The sequence below is a fragment of the Microtus pennsylvanicus genome, chromosome X (assembly GCF_037038515.1).
Source record: "Microtus pennsylvanicus isolate mMicPen1 chromosome X, mMicPen1.hap1, whole genome shotgun sequence".
Classification (NCBI taxonomy): domain Eukaryota; kingdom Metazoa; phylum Chordata; class Mammalia; order Rodentia; family Cricetidae; genus Microtus; species Microtus pennsylvanicus.
In genome coordinates, this window is record NC_134601.1 from 4,498,919 (window position 1) to 4,523,512 (window position 24,594).

General features: G+C 40.2%; 1 protein-coding gene across 1 annotated transcript in view; it reads left to right on the top strand.

The window, feature by feature from the left end:
- The window catches only part of Adgrg4 (adhesion G protein-coupled receptor G4), a 90,436-nt gene that overhangs the window by 32,266 nt on the left and 33,576 nt on the right, over nt 1-24,594 (top strand). Inside the window, exons 6-11 of the mRNA XM_075958281.1 lie at nt 530-582; nt 2,052-2,215; nt 4,007-4,139; nt 6,269-6,387; nt 13,637-13,853; nt 15,066-15,228. Of these exons, the coding sequence (XP_075814396.1) occupies nt 530-582; nt 2,052-2,215; nt 4,007-4,139; nt 6,269-6,387; nt 13,637-13,853; nt 15,066-15,228 (849 nt within the window). The remainder of the gene's footprint in view (nt 1-529; nt 583-2,051; nt 2,216-4,006; nt 4,140-6,268; nt 6,388-13,636; nt 13,854-15,065; nt 15,229-24,594) is intronic.

Below are 24,594 nucleotides of genomic sequence, written 5' to 3' on the forward strand. Positions count from 1 at the left end.
TTAAAAAATGCAACACACAGCTAACACAATATAACTAAAATTTCTGTAAATACTATGTGTAAATGCTCTCAGGTGGCAATCTGCCAAAGCTCCTAGTTCCTTCACATTCTGACTGTGGGACCTGGGGCAAATGAACCAACCTCTCTGTGCCTCCATTTCCTTATCTATTAGATGGACAGAACTAAGTAGTATCTGTTAAGTGCTAGCTCGGCTTAGGATGATAAAACATTTTATGTTTGTCATCAGCACCATGTCAGTATCCAGACTGGGATGCTGAGTAGATGATTACCATTCCTGAGAGTCAGCTGTTTCATCGAGAAAGTGGGGTGACAGTCCTTGTACGGTCTGCTCTTCAGGCTTGGTTTGAAGGCTAAACACATTAGTGTTCTGCTTAAGGGATATTTGAAGAAGGCATTGGTTGTGTGAATGTAAAGAATAATTCTGATTTTCTTGTTAATGATAAGCCCTCTGTTTAAATTTGATGTTTGTTCTAAGACTTTAGTGACTATATTATCTTTTTTCCTATCAGTTGGAACAGAAAAATGGGCAAGGAATGGCCACAATTTTTCATGTACCATACAGGCAAGTGATATGTTTATTCATAGCCGGTACATTCAGTTCTGATTCGCCTTCCTTCTGACTCTGTGTGTGCAATGTGCAGCCTTTTTTTTTTTTTTTGGTCAGCATTGTCAAAAGGAGAGTAAAGTACCTGGTAGCTATTTCACAGATGCTCCAGTTAGGTTTCCACATTCATGGGGCTAAGTTGTTTTCATCCGTCATAGCATAGCCTTAGCTGCCTCTTTGTATGGAAGAGGAAATGGGGTTCAAAGTAGCTATAACTTGGGGTTGGGGAAATAAAATGTTTATCATGGTCAGTAAGGTCAATGACATACTGAGAAAACAATGAGAACCCCATGGGAAACACTCCAGATAGTACACACTCATGGGCCAGATCCTCTTGGGACAATGGCTATTGCTTGTCTTTTGATACACACCATGAAGGACATAGAGTGAAAGAAGGGTCATGAAGAGATTGTTGATATGTCCAAGGTGCTGGATTGAGAGTCAACTACAAGTGAGGAGGAGAGGTTCGAACAGTGGTGTCCTCTTTATAGAGAACTCAGAGAAGAGATGGGCTCCAATCGGAAGTGATAGGGTGATGGAGTCTAATCCACCACTTCTAAGTCAGGGAAAGGATAGGAATTCTTTTGATTTGCCATATAGCGAAACTTGACCTAAAGGCCAGGGCATTTAATTTCCAACAATTGTTAGGAAGCTCAGTGAATTTGTTCATCAAAAGCTATATACAAAAATAGAAATAAAAAAATGTAGGCAAGTTTTGAGTCTGAAATATTCTCCCCAGTAGAATACTAGATTAACCTAAAATATTTAAAGACCTTATTGTAGAGATTGAGGTCAAGGCCTGCTTTATTCTTTATTATCTTTTTGTGAATAAAAAGGCTTGGTAGATTTTGCAGGAAATGATATCTCCCTAAACCTCAGTTCTTTCATCTGTAGAATGGGAATCATGACATCACTATCTTGGAAGGTTTTTGTGAAAATTAAATGAATCAAAACATGTGAAGCAAGAACTCCTCAAAAGTTAGCTATCATTACCATCCTTATTAGTCTTTTATAGGGTTAAGCCTTCAGCAGAACACTTCCATATCGACTAATTGGACATGTGCCTATTTGCCTTATTGCAGTAATGATGGATAAATTGAAGGGCCAGAACGATAAAAGGTTTTCTCTGAAATAATAACTCCTGAGTACTCTGCCTTCCCTCTTAATTATTACAAACTCCTAGAGAAATCTCCTGGCTAGGCAATTTCAACCTAATATAAATGTTGTACACCGTTCTTTTGAAAATAGGTTTTGAGTTGTCCTTTTTGGATGGATGCAAGACAATTTATTAGAATACTTTCTTGTACTGTCTTGCATCATTTCTCAAGGCCTATCACTTAGTGGCTAAACAATATTTACTATTTCTTGACTACCAACTTGCACTCTGGTGACCTGACTGTCGCGTTTCATTTTTGCCTTGTTTGTAGTTGTGCCTGTTGGGTCATTATAAAAGCCAATTCCTCTTTGGAACCAGCAGAACTGATCAGCAGAATCCAAATGAAGATATACGGGAACCTCACACATGCGAACTTCATACAAGATCAATTGACTCTGCTGGTAAAGTCTGACCATGTTGTAGTGGAAAAGCTAGGTAATTCTTTTGGCAGTATGAATGCACTTTTCTTATTATAAAACTCATAATGAATATACTGTAAGGGTGCTAAGTTCAAAGGAAAGAAAAGGCCTATCTATCTATCTCTCTATCTCCCTATCTCTCTATCTCTCTGTGTATGTATGTATGCATCTCTATCTATCTATCTATCTATCTATCTATCTATCTATCTATCTATCTATCTATCTATCTATCTATCTATAGACAAGGTCTCCCTCTGTAGCCCGGGGTGGTTGGGAACTCACTATATAGCCCAAGTAAGCCTTTAACTCACCGAAACCCTCCTATCTCAGCCTCTGCCTCCTAAGGCTTATAGGTATGAGTCACTATGCCCAGCTGGGAAGTCATCTTTCCACATAAATTTATGCCCACATGCCCTGATGATTCTTTTACATTTAAGAGCTTATAAACGAATAACAGAGACTTTCCAAGGGACTTTTGGTCAGCTGTGACTATCAGCAGTGGCCAGTCTATGATCAGTATGAAAGAATTGCCTCTCTGCTACAAAAACCTGGAAACATGGGGGGCGGGGGGTTTCATCATTACACACAATACACGCCCTATAGATAATTGCTAATTTATTGACTGATTCAGCCAACCTCTTCATCTTAGGAAATGATCTGAGCACTGTCCCAGATTTCCCTCATAGGCGTTTTCTTCTCTAATTAGGAAAGCTTCAGTGGTAAAAGGGAAAGGCTACCGGGCCACTCTACCTCCTCCTTTCCATTGCTGCCAGCTTTGTCCCTTTCCCCCAGTAGACGGCTGTAAAAACTTTGAGTTAACACAGATGCATTAGAACAGACTGTCCCTGAAAGCGCTAATTAAATAGCAGAGGCTGGTGATTACACAAGGTTAGAGTGGGTTGAAGGCAGAGGAGAGTAGAGGTCACCGTCAGAGCCCACCGTGTAAATGGCACTAATCAGTGTGTACTGGGAGTGAGAAGGAGGTGTTTCTTTTCTTGTTCATAAAGAAGGTTGGACAGATCTGGCTGGGTCACTCTGCCACCATCTAAGAGAAAGTTTCTGGAGTTAGGAACATGGACGCAGTAGGCACTCTGTAAGGACTGGGGACTTTTACATAGACAGCCTAGACCACATCTGCCTTAACATGACAAAGCCTGAAAAGTAAGTGTGTGGCTCAGCAGCCTTCCATGACAGAGTTAGTCTTACCTTTCAGCACTGTTAGCAGAGACATCATGGCCCTGGGTGTATTGGTCATGGCAGGCATACTGATTTTAGTGAAACCAAACGGCCCTGAGACCATTAGGAAGGGGATGACTACCATAGGGAAGAGATGTCTGCGCTCAGCCTCCTGTGTTTACATAGCAGAACAATAACAGTGCATACTTTGAAAGAAAATCAGCAGACAGGGTCTCCAGATGTGTTACGTTAGTACCACTTTTCTGCTTTGATTTTTTTTCTCCAATGCATATCTAGCACTTTAAACATCAATTTCCAAATTGCATAATATGCATGTATGAAATTGTCAAAGAACTTTTGAAAATGGGCAAGAGCAACCCCCACCCCCATCAATGGGTCTAATGAGAAGGACTAAACTTGAGGTTGCACTGAAAAAAAAAGGCTCATTTAAACAAAGGCTGACCTTAAAACTGGTTTCCATGAAGCTTAGTTTGTATGTCCTGATTGAAACGGTCCTCTTGTATCTGCTGATGGTCACATGCAGGGTAATAATGATGGGCCATAATGTATGTTCATCATACTTTTAAGTGCCTTTTGCCCTTGAAAATGGTGCATACATTTTTCTTTGTAGAGCCAGGAAAATGCGAAACAGATGAAATGCCTTCGAAATACAAAGGGACATATAAGTGGCCATTAACTGACCCTACGGAGACAGCCCAAGTACGGTGCATTAAAAATGAGAATGAGAACGCCACAAGAATCTGGTATGTATCTGTGAAGTTCCAAATCCGAGTTTACATGCACTAAGGTCTGCTGCATTTGGGGGTGTTTCTGTGTCCTTTTTTTCTAAGTCCCTTCATCCCGACTGCCAATTCTTTTTCCTTCTCTCATCTTTCAGAGTCAAATATGCATGCCTAATACAAATTTCAAGAGGACAAAATAGAAAACTCCCCCACAATCCCACCACCTCAACATAGCCAGTTTTAGGCTGGCAAGCATTTGTGTTGCCTCTGCCCCACCCCCAGCCCTCAAATCTGGCCCTTCTCTGTATGCCTTTAAGTTTTCTGTAGTGGTTACCATGGTTTACATACCAATAATGTAATTTACCCTTTCATTCAATAGTTTATTAAACATTTCCATGCTTTGCATTTATCTTTTTAATGATCATTTCGAAGGCAGTCTCAGCTGCTCTCCCATTGATGGGCCATCATAATTTACCCCATCCCTCTTCGATTGTTCGGTTTATCATTTCCCTTTTAAAACCTTCTTTTCTTACTCTCCGATGTTAATGGCGTATGCCAAATAACTTAAATGGGCAAGAACAGAGGGGCAGCAGGTTTCAACCGAGGCTTAAAAGCATGGCTAGAAAGCCACATCTCTGCCTGTATCATCCCCACTCCCGCTTCCATCTAACGAGTCAACAAAGCGAGCAGCTTTGGCAGCCATAGCAGGAGCTCACATAGAACCTCTCCTTTGCAGTCCACTCCTTGGTACAAGCCCTTTGCTAGCTCTTGCCTACTATTAGAGCTGTCTTCATGGTTTCTCCCAGGCTGCTACTCCCCACTGCCAGTTCACTATGCTGCCAGTATGATTTTCTGACGTCTGCCTGCTACCACGGCAGACTTTTTGTTCAAGAATGAAGTCCGAATCTGTAGCATAGTCATCAAGGCAGCAGGTTGCCTTTCCTGTCATTGCTTGGTTCCATCATTTCACCATGTACTATAGCTGAAGAGATAATTTGATATTGTAGACATGACTACTACTTCTTTGTGTCTCTTTCTCTGACTGGTGGTAGCAGGGAGGTCTCTGTCCTTCCTGTGCTAGGCTCAGCTCACTTTAAATGTCGAAAGTTCTCCTTAACTAGGTATGAGTGCTTTGTATTTGTAGTCATGTAACTCCAAGAGCTGAGACAGAATTGCTGTGAGTTTGAGATCAGCTCCTTAGAAAGTTCTAGAACAACCTGGTTTACAGAGTAAGACCCTGTTTAAAACAAAAACAAACAATCCCCCAACAAAAAGCCCCACCCAAATCAAAACTCACCACTACCACAACAAACATACAAAGGAAGAAAGGAAGAACAAATGAAAGAAAGAAAATAAGTTCTTCTTGTGCGGTGTTTTGATAGACTCAGTTTTGTTTATGCAACCCTTTCTCATATTTTGCACAAGTCAGAGTGTAAGATCACGCAGTTCCAAGCTCCTAGTGAGGTTCAAAACCCTGTCCTGTTTATCTAATGCCTCCCTAGAGTCTGGGGATGCTGAGTGAGTATATTGGCTGACTTGAACTGGCCTGAAGTAGATGAGGCACGGGTGACGGTTAATAGCTCCTTAATCACTTGGAGACATGTACTATGTAGAGACAAGACTGTATTCCAACAGGATTTTTTTCTTAAAAGAGGCAAGAGAGGGAAGAGATGGGAAAGAGTCGTATCTAGAGGGGCAAAGCCTCTTCACTGATTTTTGGTGATCTGACTCTTGCCCTGATCCATTCCTAACTATTTGATTTCCATCTGTGTTAATTAATTAATTAATTTAAGATTTCTGTCTCTTCCCCGCCACCGCCTCCCATTTCCCTGATTCATCTGTGTTATTTAAACACAAAAGCTGGGAATGGGCACAGGAAGGCATGCCATGGAGGAGTCCTCCCCCTTTTGCTTTTATTTAGTTGATTAATTGGTTAGTAGTAATTATTCTTCATTTTGAGACAAGGTCTTATCCTGTATCCCAGCCTGGTCTGGATCTCATGGTGATCCTATCAGCATCTCAAGTGTTGGCATTATAGACATGAGCCACTGTACCCAGCTAGTACCATTTCTTTTAAGACTACTCTTATCTAGCCCTTCAATGAGAAATCTGTTTCATGCCTCTTATTTCTCTGTTCCACTTTTTTGTAGTTCCATCAACATCCAAACTGGCAAGTGTCAATGGGAAAAACCAAGATTTAAGCAATGCAAGCTGCTTCAAGAACTCCCTGATAAGATTATGGATCTTGCTAATATTACCATAAGCGATGGTAAGACAGTTTTGTGCATGCCAGAGAAATCATGGGACCTCCTTTAGTTGGCCTACTTGACCTGAAATAAGAGAGAGTATAGTCAGAACTTACTCTATGAGAATTTACCTTACAGAAGTTCCATTTTAGATACCATGTGCTTATTGGTGAAGGTGGCGGTAGGGCAGGAATTAGGGCTATCAGACTTCTCTCTTTTGTAGATTTTCAATTTATATTTTTAGTATTATTTTCCCTTTCTTTTCCATATTTAAAAACTTTTAAGAGGATGGCCTTGTGGCACATTTCTTTTTTTTTAATTTTTTTATTACTTTATAAATAATACCAATCAAAGTTTCTACTTCCTACCCTCCTCCCACTTCCCTCCCGCTCCTCCCTCCTCCTCCCCTCCCAGTCCTAAGAGAGGGCAGGGTACCCTGCCCTGTGGGAAGTCCAAGGTCCTCCCCCCTCCATCCAGGCTTAGGAAGGTTTGCATCCAAACAGACTAGGATCCCAAAAAGCCAGTACCTGCAGTCAAGACAAATCCCAGTGCCATTATCATTGGCTTCTCAGTCTGCCCTCATTGTCAGCCACATTCAGAGGGTCCAGTTTGATCCCATGTTTGTTCAGTCCCAGTCCAGCTGGATTTGGGTGGCACATTTCTTTTCTTTTGTTCTTTTTAAAAAAGAAAACAAGTTATCTTTTTTTGTTTTACATAACAATCCCAGTTCCCACTCCCTCCCCTCCTTCCATTTCCTCCACCCCCCACCCCATCCACTCAGAGAGGATAAGACACATTGCTTTGAGAAAAGGACCAAGCCCCCTCCCCCCAGTACAAGCAGCAAGGATAAATCCTGGTGCCACGGCCAGTGGCCCCATAGTCTGCCCCAGCCATACAACTGTCACATTTAGAGTGCCCGCTTTGGTCCTATACTGGTTCCTTTCCTGTCCGGCTGGAGTTGGTGAGCTCCCATTAGCTCAGGTAAACTGTCTCAGTGGGTGTCCCCATCATGGTCTTGACCTCGTTGCTCATATTCTCACTCCTCCCACTCTTCAACTGGACTTTGGGAGTTCAGTCCAGTGCTCTGCTGTGGGTCTCTGCCTCTGCTTCCATCAGTTGCTGGATGAAGGTCCTAGGGTAACATTTAAGATATTCATCAGTCTGACTACAGGGCAAGGCTAAATTGGGCACCTTCTCCACTTAGGGTCTTAGCTGGGGTCATCTTTGTGGTATTTCTCTAGTGCTAGGTTCTTGCTTGCCCCATAATGGTTTCCTCAATCAAGTTATCTTCTTTCTTGCTGTCATCTCTGTCCTTTCCCCATCTTGACTATCCTGTTCCCTCAAGTTCTCCTCCCTGCTCCCCTTCTCCCCTTCTCCTTGTCTTCTGCCCTCAATACCCTGCATAGGCCCAAAGCTGTTCTTTATTAACCAATGGTGTTCACAGAATACATCATCTGTTTGATTATTTTTTTCCTGGTTTTCTTGGGTTTCTTTAGGAGATTTGTTTATTTCTTCCAATTTTTTGTTTTTCTTTTCATCCATTTCTTTAAGGGATTTTTTCGGTTCCTCTTTAAAGGTCTCCATCCTCATAAAGTTACATTTAAAATAGTTTTCTTCTGCTTCTTCTGGTTAGACTGATCAAGTCTTCCTGTTGTATGACCACTGGGCTTTGGTGTTACCATGTTGCTTCTTAGGTTGTTGAATGAATTCTTGCATTGGCACCTACCCATCTTTTCCTCCAATTGGTGCCAGCAGTGTCTTTGCCTCTTAGTCCAATCCTTGAAGTTGTTGTCCATGTCTTTGGGAGCTGTTCTTGGTCTGCTCTGTACTGTCGCTGTCTGTGTCTCAGGGAGCTGCTGAGGTCTCTCTTGACCTGCTTTCTTGGTCCACTCTCTTGGTCTGATCTCTTGGTTTGTTCTCTTGGGCCACTCTGAGTAGTAGTCACAGCCTGTGCTTCAGAGTTTATCTGAGCTTACAGGGGATAGGAGGGGTTGGGGGTGTAAGGGGACTTGTAGCGTACAGTCTCCAATTGATGGGATGGGGGTGTTGGAGCAGCCTACCTGCAGGAAGTTTGCCTGCTGGCTGGCTAGAGAAGCTGAGGCAGGTGGGGGAGGGGGCCCGGGGTTTTGCCTAGAGAGTGGCGTGACCCACTAGGTGGGTGATCTCTCACTTCTTCATCCTCTCTGTCTAGTTGCAGCACAGGTTCAGAAGTTCAGTCCATTATCATCGTGGCAGGGAGCATGTCAGCATTCAGGCAGACATGGTGCTGCAAAGGCAACCAGATTTTGGCTCAGCCCATTTCTAGAATCCTAGCACTTGGGAGGCTGAGACAAGAAGATCCTGGGCTCAAGGCCAGCCTTGGTCACATAGTGAGAGAATCTGTTTCAAAAACAAACTAAAACAGCAAGTACACACACACACACACACACACACACACACGACTCCTAATTCAGGGATTTATCAATTTCAAAGAAACAGAATGCTCCAATGGATATTACAAATATCACAATATTTTACAATTACAATATTCAATTTTATAAACAATTTGGGCAGTGTAAATTAGTGTTAAGCATAAATTCTGGAAAATGCTCTTTGTACTGGTTGTATCAATTTATAATCCAGTCTACAGGTTGTGGAAGTGCCTGGTTCAGAACACCTTCATGATCACAGTGATAATATGTTAAAGTTATCAAGCTTTAGAGCCTTAGGTGATTTGATTAGCAAAATCTGATATCTCAAAGTAATGTTAAAACTTTTTCGTGGTGGTATGCACAGGTTCCCCCATTTAGCAAATACAGTCTAGTGGGTCATCTTATTCAGTGAGGTTTTCCTCAGTAACTCGGTTGTGCTACCAGCATTGTGAATTCTATGAAGGGGATTTGTAACAAAGACCCTTTCATTACCCAAATTGCTGTACGTGTTAGCATAACCTCTATTTCCTTCTTCCCACAGTTCCTGGCAGCCATCCATCCACTTTCTACCTGTGTGAATTTTGCTAATTGTAGGCATCTCAAAATGTTGGTAAAGTTTCTTCACATTGCAGCATGGGCCATTACCCCATTCTAAATAGTTGAATAATACTGTATTAAATTGACCTATATCACATTTTATGAGTCAGTTATCAGTGGATGGGCATTTGATTGATTGCATGTTGGGGTATTTTTTATAGACAGATTGTGAATATTTGTAGTACAAATGGCTAGTAGACATGTTTTCTTCTCTTAGGACATACTGAAGAGTACAATTCTGAAGTCATCTGGTAACTCTATACTTAGCCTTTGAAAGAACTGCAAAACTGTTTCCCACAGCTGCTGAGCCATTTTGCATCCCTGCTGACACCATTCGAAGGTTCCAATTTCCTCCTGTTGTTGTGAACACAAGCCCATCTTTTAGTTACAGCTGGTACCAGTGCCTTCTCTCCCCATCATGTATACATTTACTCTGGATTTTAGTAATTTATGTCTTTTCTCTTGATGTCCTGCTCAGTCTAAGGAAGACTTTTCATAAATTTTCATAAAATCTCTTTTTCTAGAAGAGAAACAGGTTAAGAACAATAGCTAGTCTTTTGAGATAGAGTTATGCTAGGTATAATCTGTACCCCAAAATATGATCTTGCCCCAGCCTCCTAAGTGTGGGGATTCCAGTCATATACCACTATGCCCAGCAACCACCACAGCAACAGCAATGACAATCTAGAGCTCCTCTGTGTGCTTGCCACACACACACACAGTCCCCACTGTCACCAGACAGGTGGCTTTGTTAAAATGGATGACTCTACCTTGACCCAGTTGACACTTTGTATTGGGGTTCACTCTTGACACTGCACAATGCATATCTTAGTGAGGGTCTCTACAGCTGTGATAAAAACACCACAACCTAGGGCTGGAGAGACGGCTCAGTGGTTAAGAGCACTGCCTGCTCTGCCAAAGGTCCTGAGTTCAATTCCCAGCAACCACATGGTGGCTCACAACCATCTGTAATAAGGTCTGGTGCCCTCTTCTGGCCTATTGTATACATAACAAATAAATAAATATTAAAACAAAACAAAACAAAAAAAAAACCCAACAAAACACCAAAATCGAAAGCACTTGGGGGAGGAAAGGGTTTATTTCAGCCTATAACTCTCAGGCCACGCTCCATTACTGAGAGAAGTCAGGGCAGGAATTGAACACAGGAACCAGGAGGCTGAAACTGAAGCAAAGGCCATGGGGAAATGATGCCTACAGGCTTACTCAGTCTTCTTTCTTATACACACGGTACCACTTGCCCAGGGATGGCACTACTCACAGTAAACTGGGCCATCCCACTTATCAGTAACTAAGAAAATGCCTGACAGACTTACTTGCAGGAAAGTGTGATGGAGGCATGTTCTCAATTGATCCCAAATGACACTAGCTTATATAAAATTGACATAAAATTAACCAGGAACTAACCAGGGCAGTGTATACTGGTAACTCTGAGTATAAATGGGCATGACATGTATCCATAGAATCACACTCCTCTAAGGCCTCTTTGTAGTACATTTATGCATTCCACACTGCTTCCCCCCCTCTGGTCTTTGGCACTCCGTGGTCTTTATATTATCTCCACGGTTGTCTTTCCCAGAATGTAGTGTAGTTGAAGTCATGCACTGTGTACCCATTTTAAGTTGACTTCTTGCTCTTAGCACTGTACACTTCCACTCCCCTTTGTCTTGTTATGGTCTGCAAACTCATTTCTTTTTAGTAATGACTAGTATTCCATTGCCTGGATGTAGGTCAGTTTATCTATTCTCCTACTTGGGGACATATGGTTTGCTTCTAAGTTTTTTTTTTCTTTCCCTACATCTTCTGCAGCATTTGTTGCTCTCAATGTTTTGGATTTAGGCCATTCTAATAGCTGTATGTTATTACCTCATTGCTTCTTTAATTTGGAGCTTCCTAGTGACATATGGATTGAGTATCTTTTCATATGCTTATCTGTCATCTACATATCTCTTTTGGTGAAATATATGCTATACTCTGAATGTTTCTGCTACCACTCCACCCCCAGCCAAATGTTTATGTTGACATCCTAATCTCAGAGTGATTGGGGCATTTGAAATGTCATGAGTGCTGGTCCTTTAGGAATAGAATTTGTGTTCCTCCAGGAAAGACCTGAGAAGCTTTGTTTTTCCTCTTCTACCACGTAAGGTTACAGTGAGAAAGGAGCTTCTTTGAACTAGGAAGTAGGGCCTGAAAATATAGGAAATCTCTTTTCCTCATAGAATTTCAATTTCTGCATAGCTTTGTAGATATGCCTGGCTGTACTACCAGATTGGGTCTCTGCCTCAATGAATGGCCATCAGTGTAGGCATAAGCACAATAGCACCTTACAGAAGGACCAAAGGATTGACCGGAAGGCAGAGGACTGTTTTGGCTTGTCTTCCTCTACCACTAATTTTGCTGATTTGTTAGCTTCTTTTCCAAGTTTTATGCTACATTTGTGTGTGTGTGTGTGTGTGTGTGTGTGTACACAACTTGAAGGAGTTGGTTCTTTGCTTTCACCATGTGAATCCTAGGGATCCGACTCAGGTGGTCAGGCTGAGCAGCAAGTGCCTTTACCTGCTGAGTCATCTCCCAAGCCGCCGACTTCCCTGTTTCTGAATGAATCATAAGATAGATATTAACAGGGACAAAATATCAATTTAGAATCAATTTCCTTCCTTTCTATCTCCTCGGACAAAACACTGACATTGCTTGTGAACTTATTTCTGCCTAAGCCATGGGTAAGTTGGGGTAATGGGCAGCAGCTTGAGAAGGCCTTCCTTAGAATTGCCAAACTTCCGTTGATGAGCTCAGACTTGCTCATGAAATAAAAAGGAAAAAGGAAGAAAACTTGAAAAAGAGAAAATGTCCTGGGAATAAAATTGTGTGGAGCTTGAGGTAGGGAAGAGAAGGAGGAGGAGGAGGAGGAGGAGAGGAAGTGAAATTTGCACTCAAATTGTTTTCTTTTCCCAAACAGAGCTGCTTATTCATAATATGAGCTGTATTAAATTTGCCATGAGTGCTCTTGCGTGTGCTCTCTCTCTTTCTCCTGAATCTTTCTCAATAGATCAATTCTTCTTCAATTTTCCCCTGCATATTTTGGTTGCTGGGTTTTAAGTTAGGAAGACGTAACCAGGAAGATGAGCTTTATGTGGATTATAGTGAAGTAATATCTAGTTTGCATTGTATTTGTTTAATAGTTTTCTTCACTTTAAAAGGGGGATTGATGACTCAAGGAAAGAATGATTTAAACAAGCATTTATGAGGCAACTAAGGATTATCTGAACACTGATTGGACATTTGATTTGGTGCTATAAATATCATTGGCAATTTTCTTAATTTTAACTTAATTAGGATAATGGTAAGACAAAAGTTGTTTAATTTTAAAAATATGTATTAAAATGTTTGTGAGGGAAGCAATAGGATATGTAGATGGGGCAAAGGTAGATGAGAGAGGATATAAATTCTTTTCTTTTCTTTTTTCTTTTTGGTGTTTCAAGACAGGGTTTCTCTGTGAAGGTTTGAAGCCTGTTCTGGAACTCACTCTGTAGACCAGGCTGGCCTCGAACTCACATAGATCCACCCTACCCCTGCCTCCTGAGTGCTGGGATTAAAGGTGTGCACTACCACCAGCCGCCATAGAGAGGATGTAAATTAAGATTAGCCTTCCACTGACATGTGTTGAAGCTGGCTGTTTCATAAAGTACATGGCGATTCATTAGACTATTCTCTTGCTTTCTGAATATGCTTGAAAATTTCCATAATAAAAAGTGAAGAAAAAAGTGGGCGAGCTAATAGCTATTGTTCTTCCTCCTTAGAAAATCTAAATTAATTGCTTCTTATCATGTGGTCCATATTTTCTTTCTACCTGTGGATTGTCTGTTCTTGACAGGGAATAGTAATCACTACTCTTGATTATGAAAACTTAGACTCAATGTTTGCTGATATTTGAATATAGGTGGGATATTAACTTGAGCCAATACTCAAAAGTTTTAATTAGCATCAACCTTCAAGATAATTATTCAGTGACAAAAAGATTCCCCTAGCACAATTGAAATCAGAGTTAATGAAGACAAAACTGGCTTTCATTCTTCCCAGGATTATGTCTATTGGAGAACTTGAGATTCAGTAGCTTCCTTTGGTGAACTTTGCCCACTTGATGTGTGTTCCAGTCACTGCCTTTTCTCTTTAAAGGGGAGGAGGCCATGTAGCATAGCCCAACACTAAGGGTGGAAGTGAAGGTTTCCATTTTGTCCCCCCCTCCCAGAGAATGCAGACGATGTTGCAGAGCACATTTTAAATCTGGTGGACAAGTCTACAGCTCTGGATGAAGAAGAGACAAAGATTATTGTTTCTAAAGTAACTGATATTTCCAACTGTAATGATATAAGTGCCAACCTAACCCAGATGATACTCCAAATCATCAGCACAGTGACAGAGAAGCAAAGCGATTCAGCTTCCAACCTCCCTCCCGTAAGCAATAAGTAAGTCCGAATGCTTGGCTCAGAGACACGGCTTCATGAAACTTAGACGTTAGTGTATTACTTCCTCAGCAACCAGGCAGTTATGCATTGATAGGGTCCAGTGCAGTGGATAGAACCATTTGAATATGAACAAACTCTCAGTGATGATGACTCTTCAAATAAATTCTTATCCAAGTCCCAGTCTGAAATCCTTCCGACTGTTGCACATGTCTACAAAATGCATCCAACCATGGAACCCTGAAAAATGGAGAAATGGTTCTGGTTGATACTTTCTACCTCAGTCAATAACCAACTCTTTGTTTTCCCCTTGAGAGGCTGACTTATGAGTGTCTTATTTTTATTTATTCATTTCATTTTATTTATTCTTTGAAAACTTTCTATATCTACCCAATATAGTTTCATCTCTCTCTCTCTCTCTCTCTCTCTCTCTCTCTCTCTCTCTCTCTCTCTCTCTCTCTCTCTCACACACACACACACACACACATACATGTATGTGCGTATTTATCTCACTACTCTTTCCAACTCCTCCTAGTGATCTTTCCCCATCTTATAGGCAGTGTTAATTGGACACAAGAGGCTATTCATAATAACATTAAAGAAGACATCAACTTTTATATGAAGCACTATCTATACACCCTTAAACCTCTTAAGATATTCTAGTAGAGTCAATGAATCCAACCATTTCTCCCTCCTTCAGTTCTACTCCCAGTTCCCTCCCCTGTGCTCTGTGCATCTGCTCAAACCTTCTATTCCAGACCTCTGCTTCCGCCGCTGCCCCTCTGTGCCCCTCTGTGCCCCTCTGTGCCCCATTTTCTATACAGCAGTCACCGTTGTGTTTCACTGCTCACATCAGATCATACATTGCTTTTCAAACCACTTGGTGGCATTCCTTTATAGGTCAAATAAAATCTGAACTTCTAAGGCAAATGAGACCATGAGAGATCTGACTTCAGCAATAAGATACATGCTATTACTACCTATGACTTTGCTTGCAAGGGGACCTAAGCTCTAGGAGGTCATTTTGTTCACCCCTACAGAAGTTAGAGGCACTGAGATACAGACCTCCATCTGCTGGGCTCCAAAGTCAGGGCTCTTACTAAACAATATCAAGATGACAATGAAGTGACCAAGTGAAGCTTTGCAGTGAGACATCGTGGGAGGATGAGTTTTATCAAGGCAGAAAGAGTGCTGTTTGCCTGTGATTCCTTTCAGGATCCTGAGGATAATTGAGCGTGCTGGTCACAAGATGGAGTTTGTGGGGAGAACGGCAAATCTCACTGTGGCCAGACTGGCTTTGGCTGTGTTACGGGTGGACCACATGTTTGAAGGTATGGCCTTCAGCATCCATGCCTCTGAAGAAGTCACAACCCCCCAGGTGAGTGCAACTCAGGAAACTGAGAGCCAGGCAACCAAATGTATGCTCTTCCAGATCTTCACCCATGAAGGTCTTAGGAAAACCGAAGTGCACCCTTGGAAACTATTAACCTGAATGGGAATATGAGAAAACATCGAGATCCCAGGGAAGACTTGTGTAGAACCAGTGGTAGGTTAGCATCTTAGTTGTACTGGTGTCTGTGTGGTGTGCAATGATGTTACAGTTGGCTCTGTCACTTAAAATCATTCCAAATATTAGTTGACTGTTGACTATCATGCAAGGGAGAACTTATTGGGTGTTGGATGTTACACTACTGAGTATTGTTGGAGCACATAAGGTAACAGGAAAGTCAAAGAATGTGCCCAAGGAAAGATAGCCTAACAGTTAAGCTGGAACTTGGACCTATGTTTGGCTGGATTTAAAGTCTGGGTTGAAGTTAGATAACAGAAGCAAATGACAAATGTTTCTTATGATGTGGATGTTAGTTACCCTGATTCATCATGCTGTATCCCATAGCTAAATGCAACCATGGCATACCAATTATAAAAATTCTCAGCCCTTTCCTCCATCCAGCAGCACTTCAGCCTCTGGCGGGTCGCATGCTACTCAGAGCAACCTGAGGGACCGGATTTTATTTTTACACCTTAAAATTATAAATTTATGTATGGGAAAACATACAAATTCTAAGCCCATGGTCTCTGAGTTTAGCTAAGGCATATGCACACCTAACCCCACACGCTCTCAAGAGCATACTATTGCTATTGCTCCCGAAAGACCCCCACTTTCCTCCAGGGCCACCACCATCAGGACATTTTCCTGGCATTGTTTGTTTCTGGTCTAGATCTTTATAACTCCAAAATGAATCATGTGGTATATACATGATTCTCTTCTTTCATATATATTACTTTGTTTTGAAATTAATCATTTTGTTTTCCATATTAATCACTCAAAATTAGTCATTTTGTTTTTACTGATGAATTTATTGTTGAATAATATTTCATTGAATAAATATATTGTGCACATTTTCATTTATTCTACTGTTTCTGTATATTAGGCTGTCTGCAGTTTGCAGGTACTACAAATACTGTGCCCTTGTGAACGTTTGCATGAAAGTCTTTGTGTGGACTTGTTTTCATGTGTCTTGGACAAATACTTAGAAATTGAGGAGCTGGCTCATAGGGTATATATACTTATACAAATTCCCATGTTCTTTTCTGCTGTGGCTAATGATGGGCAAGAAGCTTTCATTTTCATCTTGATTGCTCGCATAACTTCTTTGTTGACTTAGCTGTCAAAGTCTTTTGTTTGTATTTTAATTGGCTTGTTGTTCTTTACAACTTTCCTGTCATTTTCTCAGTGGTGTCTTTTCATAGGCACACATTTAGAACTTTTTCTGAAATCTAATTTGCAGTTCTTGCAGTTCTTTTACCTTACTAGTAACTATATATGATTTGTCCGGAAAAAAAAATGGCAGGGGGTCCATCATGAAAACATTCTCTTATGTGTTTTTTTTTTTAAAAAAAACTCTTTGGTTTTTAACTTTTATGTTTAAGAGGAAGCATCTCCATGAGCTAATTTTCTTACAAGGTATGAGATCACTTTGTTACAAATGAATATTTAGTTTTGCAAACAACACTGCTTATTAGGGACTTTCCCCTTCCCATTGATGTTCTTTGTTACATTTAACAAAAGAAAATCAAGTGATAATACATTTCAAACAAACAGTTGGGGAAAGGATCTCATAAAACCTCACCCCTAAATGATGAGCTGCAAGCAGTTAATGGCTGCTAAGAGAAGAAGAATCAGTCTTCTCCAGGAACAAACTTCTAACAGGTGATCCAGTCTCAAGCCCTGAACACACAAATATACTAAATGAACTTAGCAGGTTGTATTCATAAATGTATATACATCTACATCTTTTCTCTCTTTGTGTGTGTGTGTGTAACAATAATATTTTTTTTCACTTTTTTATTTCATTTTTTTATAAAAGAAAAACAAACTATCTGTTTTCATTTTACACACCAATCCCAGTTCCCACTCCCTCCCTTCCTCCCATTCCCTCCACCTTTCTCCCACCCCACCCCCATCCACTCCTCAGAGAGGGTAAGGCAAATTGCTTTGAGGAAGGTCCAAGGCCCTCCCTACTATATCTAGGCTGAGCTAGGTATCCATCCAGAAAGAATGGGTTCTGAAAACCCAGTACAAGCAGCAGTGACAAATTCTGGTGCCACCACCAGTGGCCCCACAGTCTTCTCTAGCCAAACAACTGTCATCCACATTCAGAGGGTCTAGCTTGGTCCTATACTGGTTCCTTTCTTGTCTGGCTGGAGTTGATGAGCTCCCATTAGCTCAGGTAAACTGTTTTAGTAGGTGTTCCCTTCATGGTCTTGACCTCTTTGCTCATATTCTCACTTCTCCCACTTTGGGTGCTCAGCCCAGTGCTCTGCTGTGGATCTTTGTCCCTGTCTCCACCAGTTGCTGGATGAAGGTTCTATGGTGTCATTTAAGATAGTCATCAATCTGATTACAGGGCAAGGCCAGTTCGGCCACTCTCTCCACTGTTGCTTAGGATTGTAGCTGGGGTCATCCTTGTGGATTCCTGGGAATTTCTCTAGAGCCAGGTTTCTCACTAGCCCTGTAAAGCAAAGGATAATGAGCCTACAGTCCATGACCTTAGAGAAGCTAAGCAACAAGGTGAACCCTAAGAGAAACATATATAGATCCCCCTGGGAAGGGGAAAATAGACAAGATCTGACAAAATTGGGAGCATGGGGGTGGGGGGAGAAGGGCGGGCAGAAGGGAGAGGAAGAGGGAAGAAGAGGAGGTAGGAAGGAAGAAGGGGAGGTGGGAGGAGAACTTGAGGGAACTGGATAGTCGAGATGGGGAAGGACAGAGACAAAGAACAAACAATAATGATTTAAGAATAAGAGGTTATGAATATGAATTTGATAAGGAGTGGAGAGGACATAGGAAGAACTGGAGGAAGAAGAGGGAGGGAGATAGGATATACAGTGCTCATATGTGAAATTCTCAAAAAAAATAAAAAAGTTGGGAAATAAGCCTATTTCTAGGCTTTCTGTGTTGTTACATTTGTTTATTTTTTTTTATAAATCCTTGTGTTATTGCTACACTGTATTGGTACCTATACTGGTGTGTGTGTGTGTGTGTGTGTGTGAGTGTGGTATGGTTTGTATGTGCTCGTGTGTGTATATGTTCACCTGTGCATACATGTGCACAGGCTAGAGGAGGCTGTCAGGCATCTTGATCTGTCATTAAGACAGGGTCTCTCACTGAACCTGAAGCTTGATTTTAAGGCTACCTCCTCTTGGCTATTTTCTTATTTCCCTGGTACCTGCAGTGTGAAAGTCAGATAGTATGAGCCCTTCATTTTTTTTAAGTTTGTTACTCTAAGCCTTTTCTAAACCTACATGAATTTTTAAATCTACCTGAAAATCTATGCAAAAAATTATATTGTGACTGGAATTGAAACTACTGATCAATTTTGGAGAAATTTAGTCCTTAACCATATTGAGTCTTTTAACCCATGGACATTTGCTTAGTTTTCTAGTTTGTCTCCGCAGTGTTTCATAGTTTTCATGTGAAGAGCTGATATGGTTGTTAATCAACATTTTTTGCAGTGCTGGGGGTCTAACCACTATAGCCTTGCACATAGTAGACGGATGCTCTACCATGGCGCTCCAGCCCCTGACCTCAAGATTTTAAATGAAATCTTGCTTTATAGGTCAGGCTGACCTTGAACTCACTATGTGTTCCAGGTTGGCTTCAAGCTCACAGTCCTCTTATCTCTGACTCCAAGTTGCTGGTATTTTAATAGACTTGTGCCACCACACCTGGCTGTGTTTTGAGTTTATTCTTGAATATCTTTTTTCTATGCTGTTGTTGCAAATGGAATATTTTAAAATTACAATTATTTTATGCTAATATGCCAAATGCAATTGATTAAATGTAAAATATAGAGTATGAGTTGACTCATTTGTCCTAATCTTAAACTCCAAAGTGCAAAATATTTTATATTTTGGGATTTTGAGCATTTCTAATTTCAGATTTTTGGATTAGGAATTGTGCAAGCAGTAAGTAGAATCTATGTAAATATTTCATCCAAAACCTGCAAAATCTGAGACACTTCTGGTCCTATTATTTTGGACAAATGATATTTAACCTTTGTACATCATTTATGTATCATGTACATTTGTAAGATTAGTTTGATAGTTTTAGATATTTTGTAGATTTTTCACACAACAGTTTTGTGTTTTGCTTAGTGATATTTCTCTTTTTGAGTGTGAATGTGTGTGTGTGTGTGTAAACAGATTCCAGAGGAGAAAATGGGGTGTCCGACTCTGTCACTTCCTACCCTGCTACCTTGAGACAGCTCTCACTGAGCCTGAACCTAATATGGTGGCCACAGCAATCCCCACTCCTCTTAGTGCAGGGCTGCAGATGCACACATTATGCTTGACTTGCTACTCTGTTGTCACGCTAGTGTAACAAGCACTCACACTTCTCCAGCTGTTTTCCTACCTCTCACTTTATTCCTTTTCAGTTTTTTAGTTTTTAGCATGTGTGTATTTGTGTTTGTAGGTGCACTTGCCTGTGCATGTATGTGTGGAAGCCAGAGATCAGCATTGGGGAAACAACTTCTTCTTCTTCTTCTTCTTCTTCTTCTTCTTCTTCTTCTTCTTCTTCTTCTTCTTCTTCTTCTTCTTCTTCTTCTTCTTCTTCTTCTTCTTCTTCTTCTTCCTTACTGAGCCTGATCTCATTGCTTTGGCTAATGACTGGTTAGTGAAAGTCCAGAGTCTTCCTGTCTTTGCTCCTCAGTGTTGGGGTTACCAACATGTAATGTACTGTCCAGACTTTTACCTGGATCCTGGGGATACAAATCAGGTCCTCATACCTGCACACCATGCACCTTATGAGCAAAGAGATTTTCCCCCAGCCTTTATTAGCCTCATTTTGATGTCTACTATTTCTAATAGGATGTTAAAGGGATATGGTTGTAGTGGGTGTCTTGTCTTATCCTTGATATGAAATGGAAAGTCTTCATTATTCTACTGTTGCTATCAGGCTAGCCATGGTCCTGATTTTCAGACCCCTACATTTTTACTTTGTTAGAGGATGCTATGATTCTCTCTTTTCTTTTCCTGAACTGGGGTTTTATTCTGTTGCTCAGGCTGATCTTGAGTTCCTGAGCTCAAGACATCCTCCCAAGTATCTAGGACTAGGCACACACATCTGCACTCATCTAGAGTTACCAATTTGCTGAAAATTTGTTATGAGTTTTGTTAAATGATATTTTGTGTCTCTTGAAATAATAATTTTCTTTCATTTTTAAAATTTTATTTTTTTAAAAAAACTATCTTTTCTCATTTTATATACCAATTCTAGTACCCACTCCCTCTTCTCTTCCCACTGCCCCTACCTTCCTCCAGCCCATCCCCATCTACTTCTCAGAGTCAGTAAGGCTTCCCATGGGGAGTCAACAAAGTCTAGCACATTGCTTTGGGGCAGGACAAACTTGTCTTTTGATCCTGGGTAATTGGGTGCAGGTTTTGGGTCCATGAAAAAAGGTGTACATTTTATAGTTCTTAGGTATATTATAGCATAAGTATTAATAAGGTAAAGGTGGTTGATAATATTTGAATCATCTATGTGTTTACTAATCTTTTTCTTGGTTAATTTCTAGTTGAGAGGACTATTAAAATCTCCAATTTTGTAAAACTATTTTCCCTTTAATTCTTTTAAATTTTGTCATATTTATTTCATATACATTTATGTTGTGGGGTTTTCCTAATACAATCCTTAATCATAATTTATTTATCATTATAAGATACCTCTATCTCTGATGTGTTTCTTTGAGGCAAGGTTTCTCTATGTAGCCAGGATTGGCTTTGGATTATCTATATGGTTCTGGCTGGACTGCAACCAATGAGCCAGCATTCTCTACTTCCTGCTTGCTGGGATTATATGTGTGTGCCACCATGCCCGCCAGTCTCATCTTCCTCACAGCTTTCTTAGGATGCATATGTGTGAGCAGAAGCATGTGTGTGCCCTCTATTTTCTTTATATTTAAAGTATAATACTTGTAGACAGAGTATAGTTTGGTTTGAACTTTTTTTTAATCAATCCTGGAGATTTCTACCTTTTATGTGTATACTCCTTTGATGGAGGAGGATCATCTGTCCATGTGTTACTTTCATTGGTTAATAAAGAAACTGCCTTGGCCCTTTGATAGGACAGAAAATTAGGTAGGTGGAGCAGACAGAACAGAATGCTGGGAGGAAGAAGGCAGTGAGGCAGATGCGATAAAGCTCCGGCCCAAGATGGACGTAGGTTAGAATCTTCCCGGTAAGCCACCACCTCGTGGTGCTACACACATTAATAGAAATGGGTTAATCAAGATGTGAGAGTTAGCCAGTAAGAGGCTAGAGCTAATGGGCCAGGCAGTGTTTAAAAGAATACAATTTGTGTGTTGTTATTTCAGGTGTAAAGCTAACCATGCCAGAGCCAGGCTCGCCTCATCACTAAACTCCTTAAATGTTTAAAAAAATTATTGACATGATTAAACTTTAAACTTAAAGCTATAATTTTAGCAGAGTGGTGATGGCATAAGCCTTTAATTCCAGCACTCAGGAGGCAGAGGTAGATGGATCTCTGAGTTTTAAGCCAACCTGGTCTACAAAGTAGCAAGTGCTAGGACAGGCTCCAAAACTATGCAGAGAAACCTGTCTCAAAAAACCAAAAAAAAAAAACCCAAAACAAACAAACAAAAAACCCCACCAACCCCCAAATCCTGTAATTTTATGTTATTTTCTATATGCTGGACTCTTATTCTGCTATTCTTCCTTTTTGTTATATTTATTTTAAAATATTTATTATATTTCATTTTAATTTTCTTTTGGTTTTTCTGAGACAGGGTACTTCATTTTAATTTTTATTAGTATTTGCTTTTCATATTATCCTAAGTCAGCAAATAGTTTTACAAAATAGTTGATTTCATTATGACATTTCATGCAGTGGCTTTTGATCAAATCCACACCAATCCTCCTCTCTTGTTGTGTGGTTTCCCCTCTTCAATTGATTCTTCATTCCTTCAGATGCTCTCCTTTATACTTCTTTTAAAGTTAATAGATCCTGCAAAATGGGCACATGCAATATTTCTATCTGAATCTGACTTATTTCACTTACCACGACAATCTCCAGTTAGACTCATTTCCCTGTGGTATATTTTATTCTTTCGCATGGATGAATTAATATTTTATTGGGCATATACAATCACAATTTTAGTCCACCATTTATATGTCAATGGTCAACTCGGCTGATTCAGTATCCTTGTTATTATGAATAGTTTCACAATAAAAATGGGTGTATAGATGTCTGTCATACATGTGACTTTGATTCTTTTGGGCATATACTCAAATGTGATATAGGTAGATACAATGACTATGCTACTTTGGTTTCTGATCGAACTTTCATAATGATTTCCATAGTAGCTGAACAATGTTATGTTTCTACCAGTAGCATTTGTCCTTTCTAGCACAATGTCTTAGGGTTTCTATTGCTGTGGTTGAACACCATGACCTAAAGCAAATTGAGGAGAAATGGGTTTATTTGGTTTACATGTCCACATTGTTGTTCATCACTGAAGGAAATCAGGACAGGAACTCAAACAGGGCAAGAACCTGGAGGCAGGAGCTGATGCCGAGGCCATGGAGGGGACCTGCTTACTGCTTTGCTTCTGTGAGTTGTTCAGCCTGCTTTCTTATAGAATCCAGGACTACCAGCCCAGGGATGGCACCAACCACAGTGGGCTGGGCCCTCCCCCATTGATCATTAATTGAGATAATGCCCTACAGGGATACCTACAGCCTAATCTTATGCAAACACTTTCTTCATTGAGGTCCCCTCCTCTTAGGTGACATTAATTTGTGGCAAGTTGACATAAAACTATCCAAACACACAATTTTATTAATGCTTGCTCTAGATATTGAAATATACAACTTAATATTTCCATAGTCTCCTTAGAGTTAATATTGACTGCTTCACAAAAATGTAGGAATTTAAAACCATAAATACTTAAACTCTCTGTTCTCTATTCTCTAATTTTCATATGTTGGTTATTTTTTTAAACCAAGGAATTTTATGATTATCTATCTATCTATCTATCTATCTATCTATCTATCTATCTATCTATCTATCTATCTGAGATTTTTGAGATCTGGTCTCAATATCTAGCCCTGGATGCCTGGAGCTGGCCTAAGCTGGGCTCGAACTAATAGAACCTGCCTCTGTCTCCTAAGTTCTGAGGTTAAGGACATCTGCCATGATGCTAAAGGAGTTGAGAGAAAGGGTTTTCCCCCATTAGTCAGGTACTTACTGAGTTGGTTATTTGCTGTCCTTTTCTGAAGAGCAGACTTCCATCCAGCATTGTATGCCTTTAGCATCACAAGTATCATTTAGCCTACCTCGTAGTCCAGGCAGGTGTCGTGATGATTTGTCTTAGTTTTAATTTTCTGAAAACATCTTCCCTTGATTTGTTGAAGGATGTTTGATCCCTTCCCCCATCATGTTTTGAAAATCTCTCCCTCTCTTCTAGTCTTAACCTTCTTTTGGTGAGAAATTGGTATCCTTTAAATTTTTTTCTCTGTATAAAATATGAAATATATCATCTCACCTATTGGCTTTTTAATATTTTCTGTAGTTTGACTACTATGTGCTTTAGTGCGTTTTTTGTTGTATTTATCCTGTTGGGATTTGCTGAGTTTCATGAATTAATAATTTATTATTTCTTCAGATCTTGTTTCTTACCATGTTATCTGTCCAGTTGAGACTCCAATTTCATGTATATGAGACCTTTTAATTCTGCTTCAAAAATCCTTGAGATTCTGCTCAGTTTTTTGTTGTTTTGTTTTCTAAGATGAGGTTTCTCCATGTATTTCTGTTTTCCTGGAACTCACTTTGTCGACCAGACTGGTCTTGACTTTACAGAGATCCCTCTGCCTCCCATCTGCTGAGATTAAAGACATGCACCACCACCACCTGACTTCTGTTTATATTTTCAATCATTTTATTATCTGTTTTCTGATGAGATGATCTCTATCCATGTATCTCAAAATAGTAGCATTTGTTATTATTGTATAACTGATGTACTTGTCTAGTACAACCAGAATACTCCAATGGCCATCCTAGAATTTTCTTTTCCTCTTCATATCCTTCTTATTCTTATTGTTTTATTGTTTCTGCTTTTCTCGTATTATTCATTCTCTCTGCATTAATTGAAAGTACATTTTATTTCAAATACCAGGGCACAGCTGTACTTGAGGCTTTAAAATCATTGTCTGTTGACTTCAG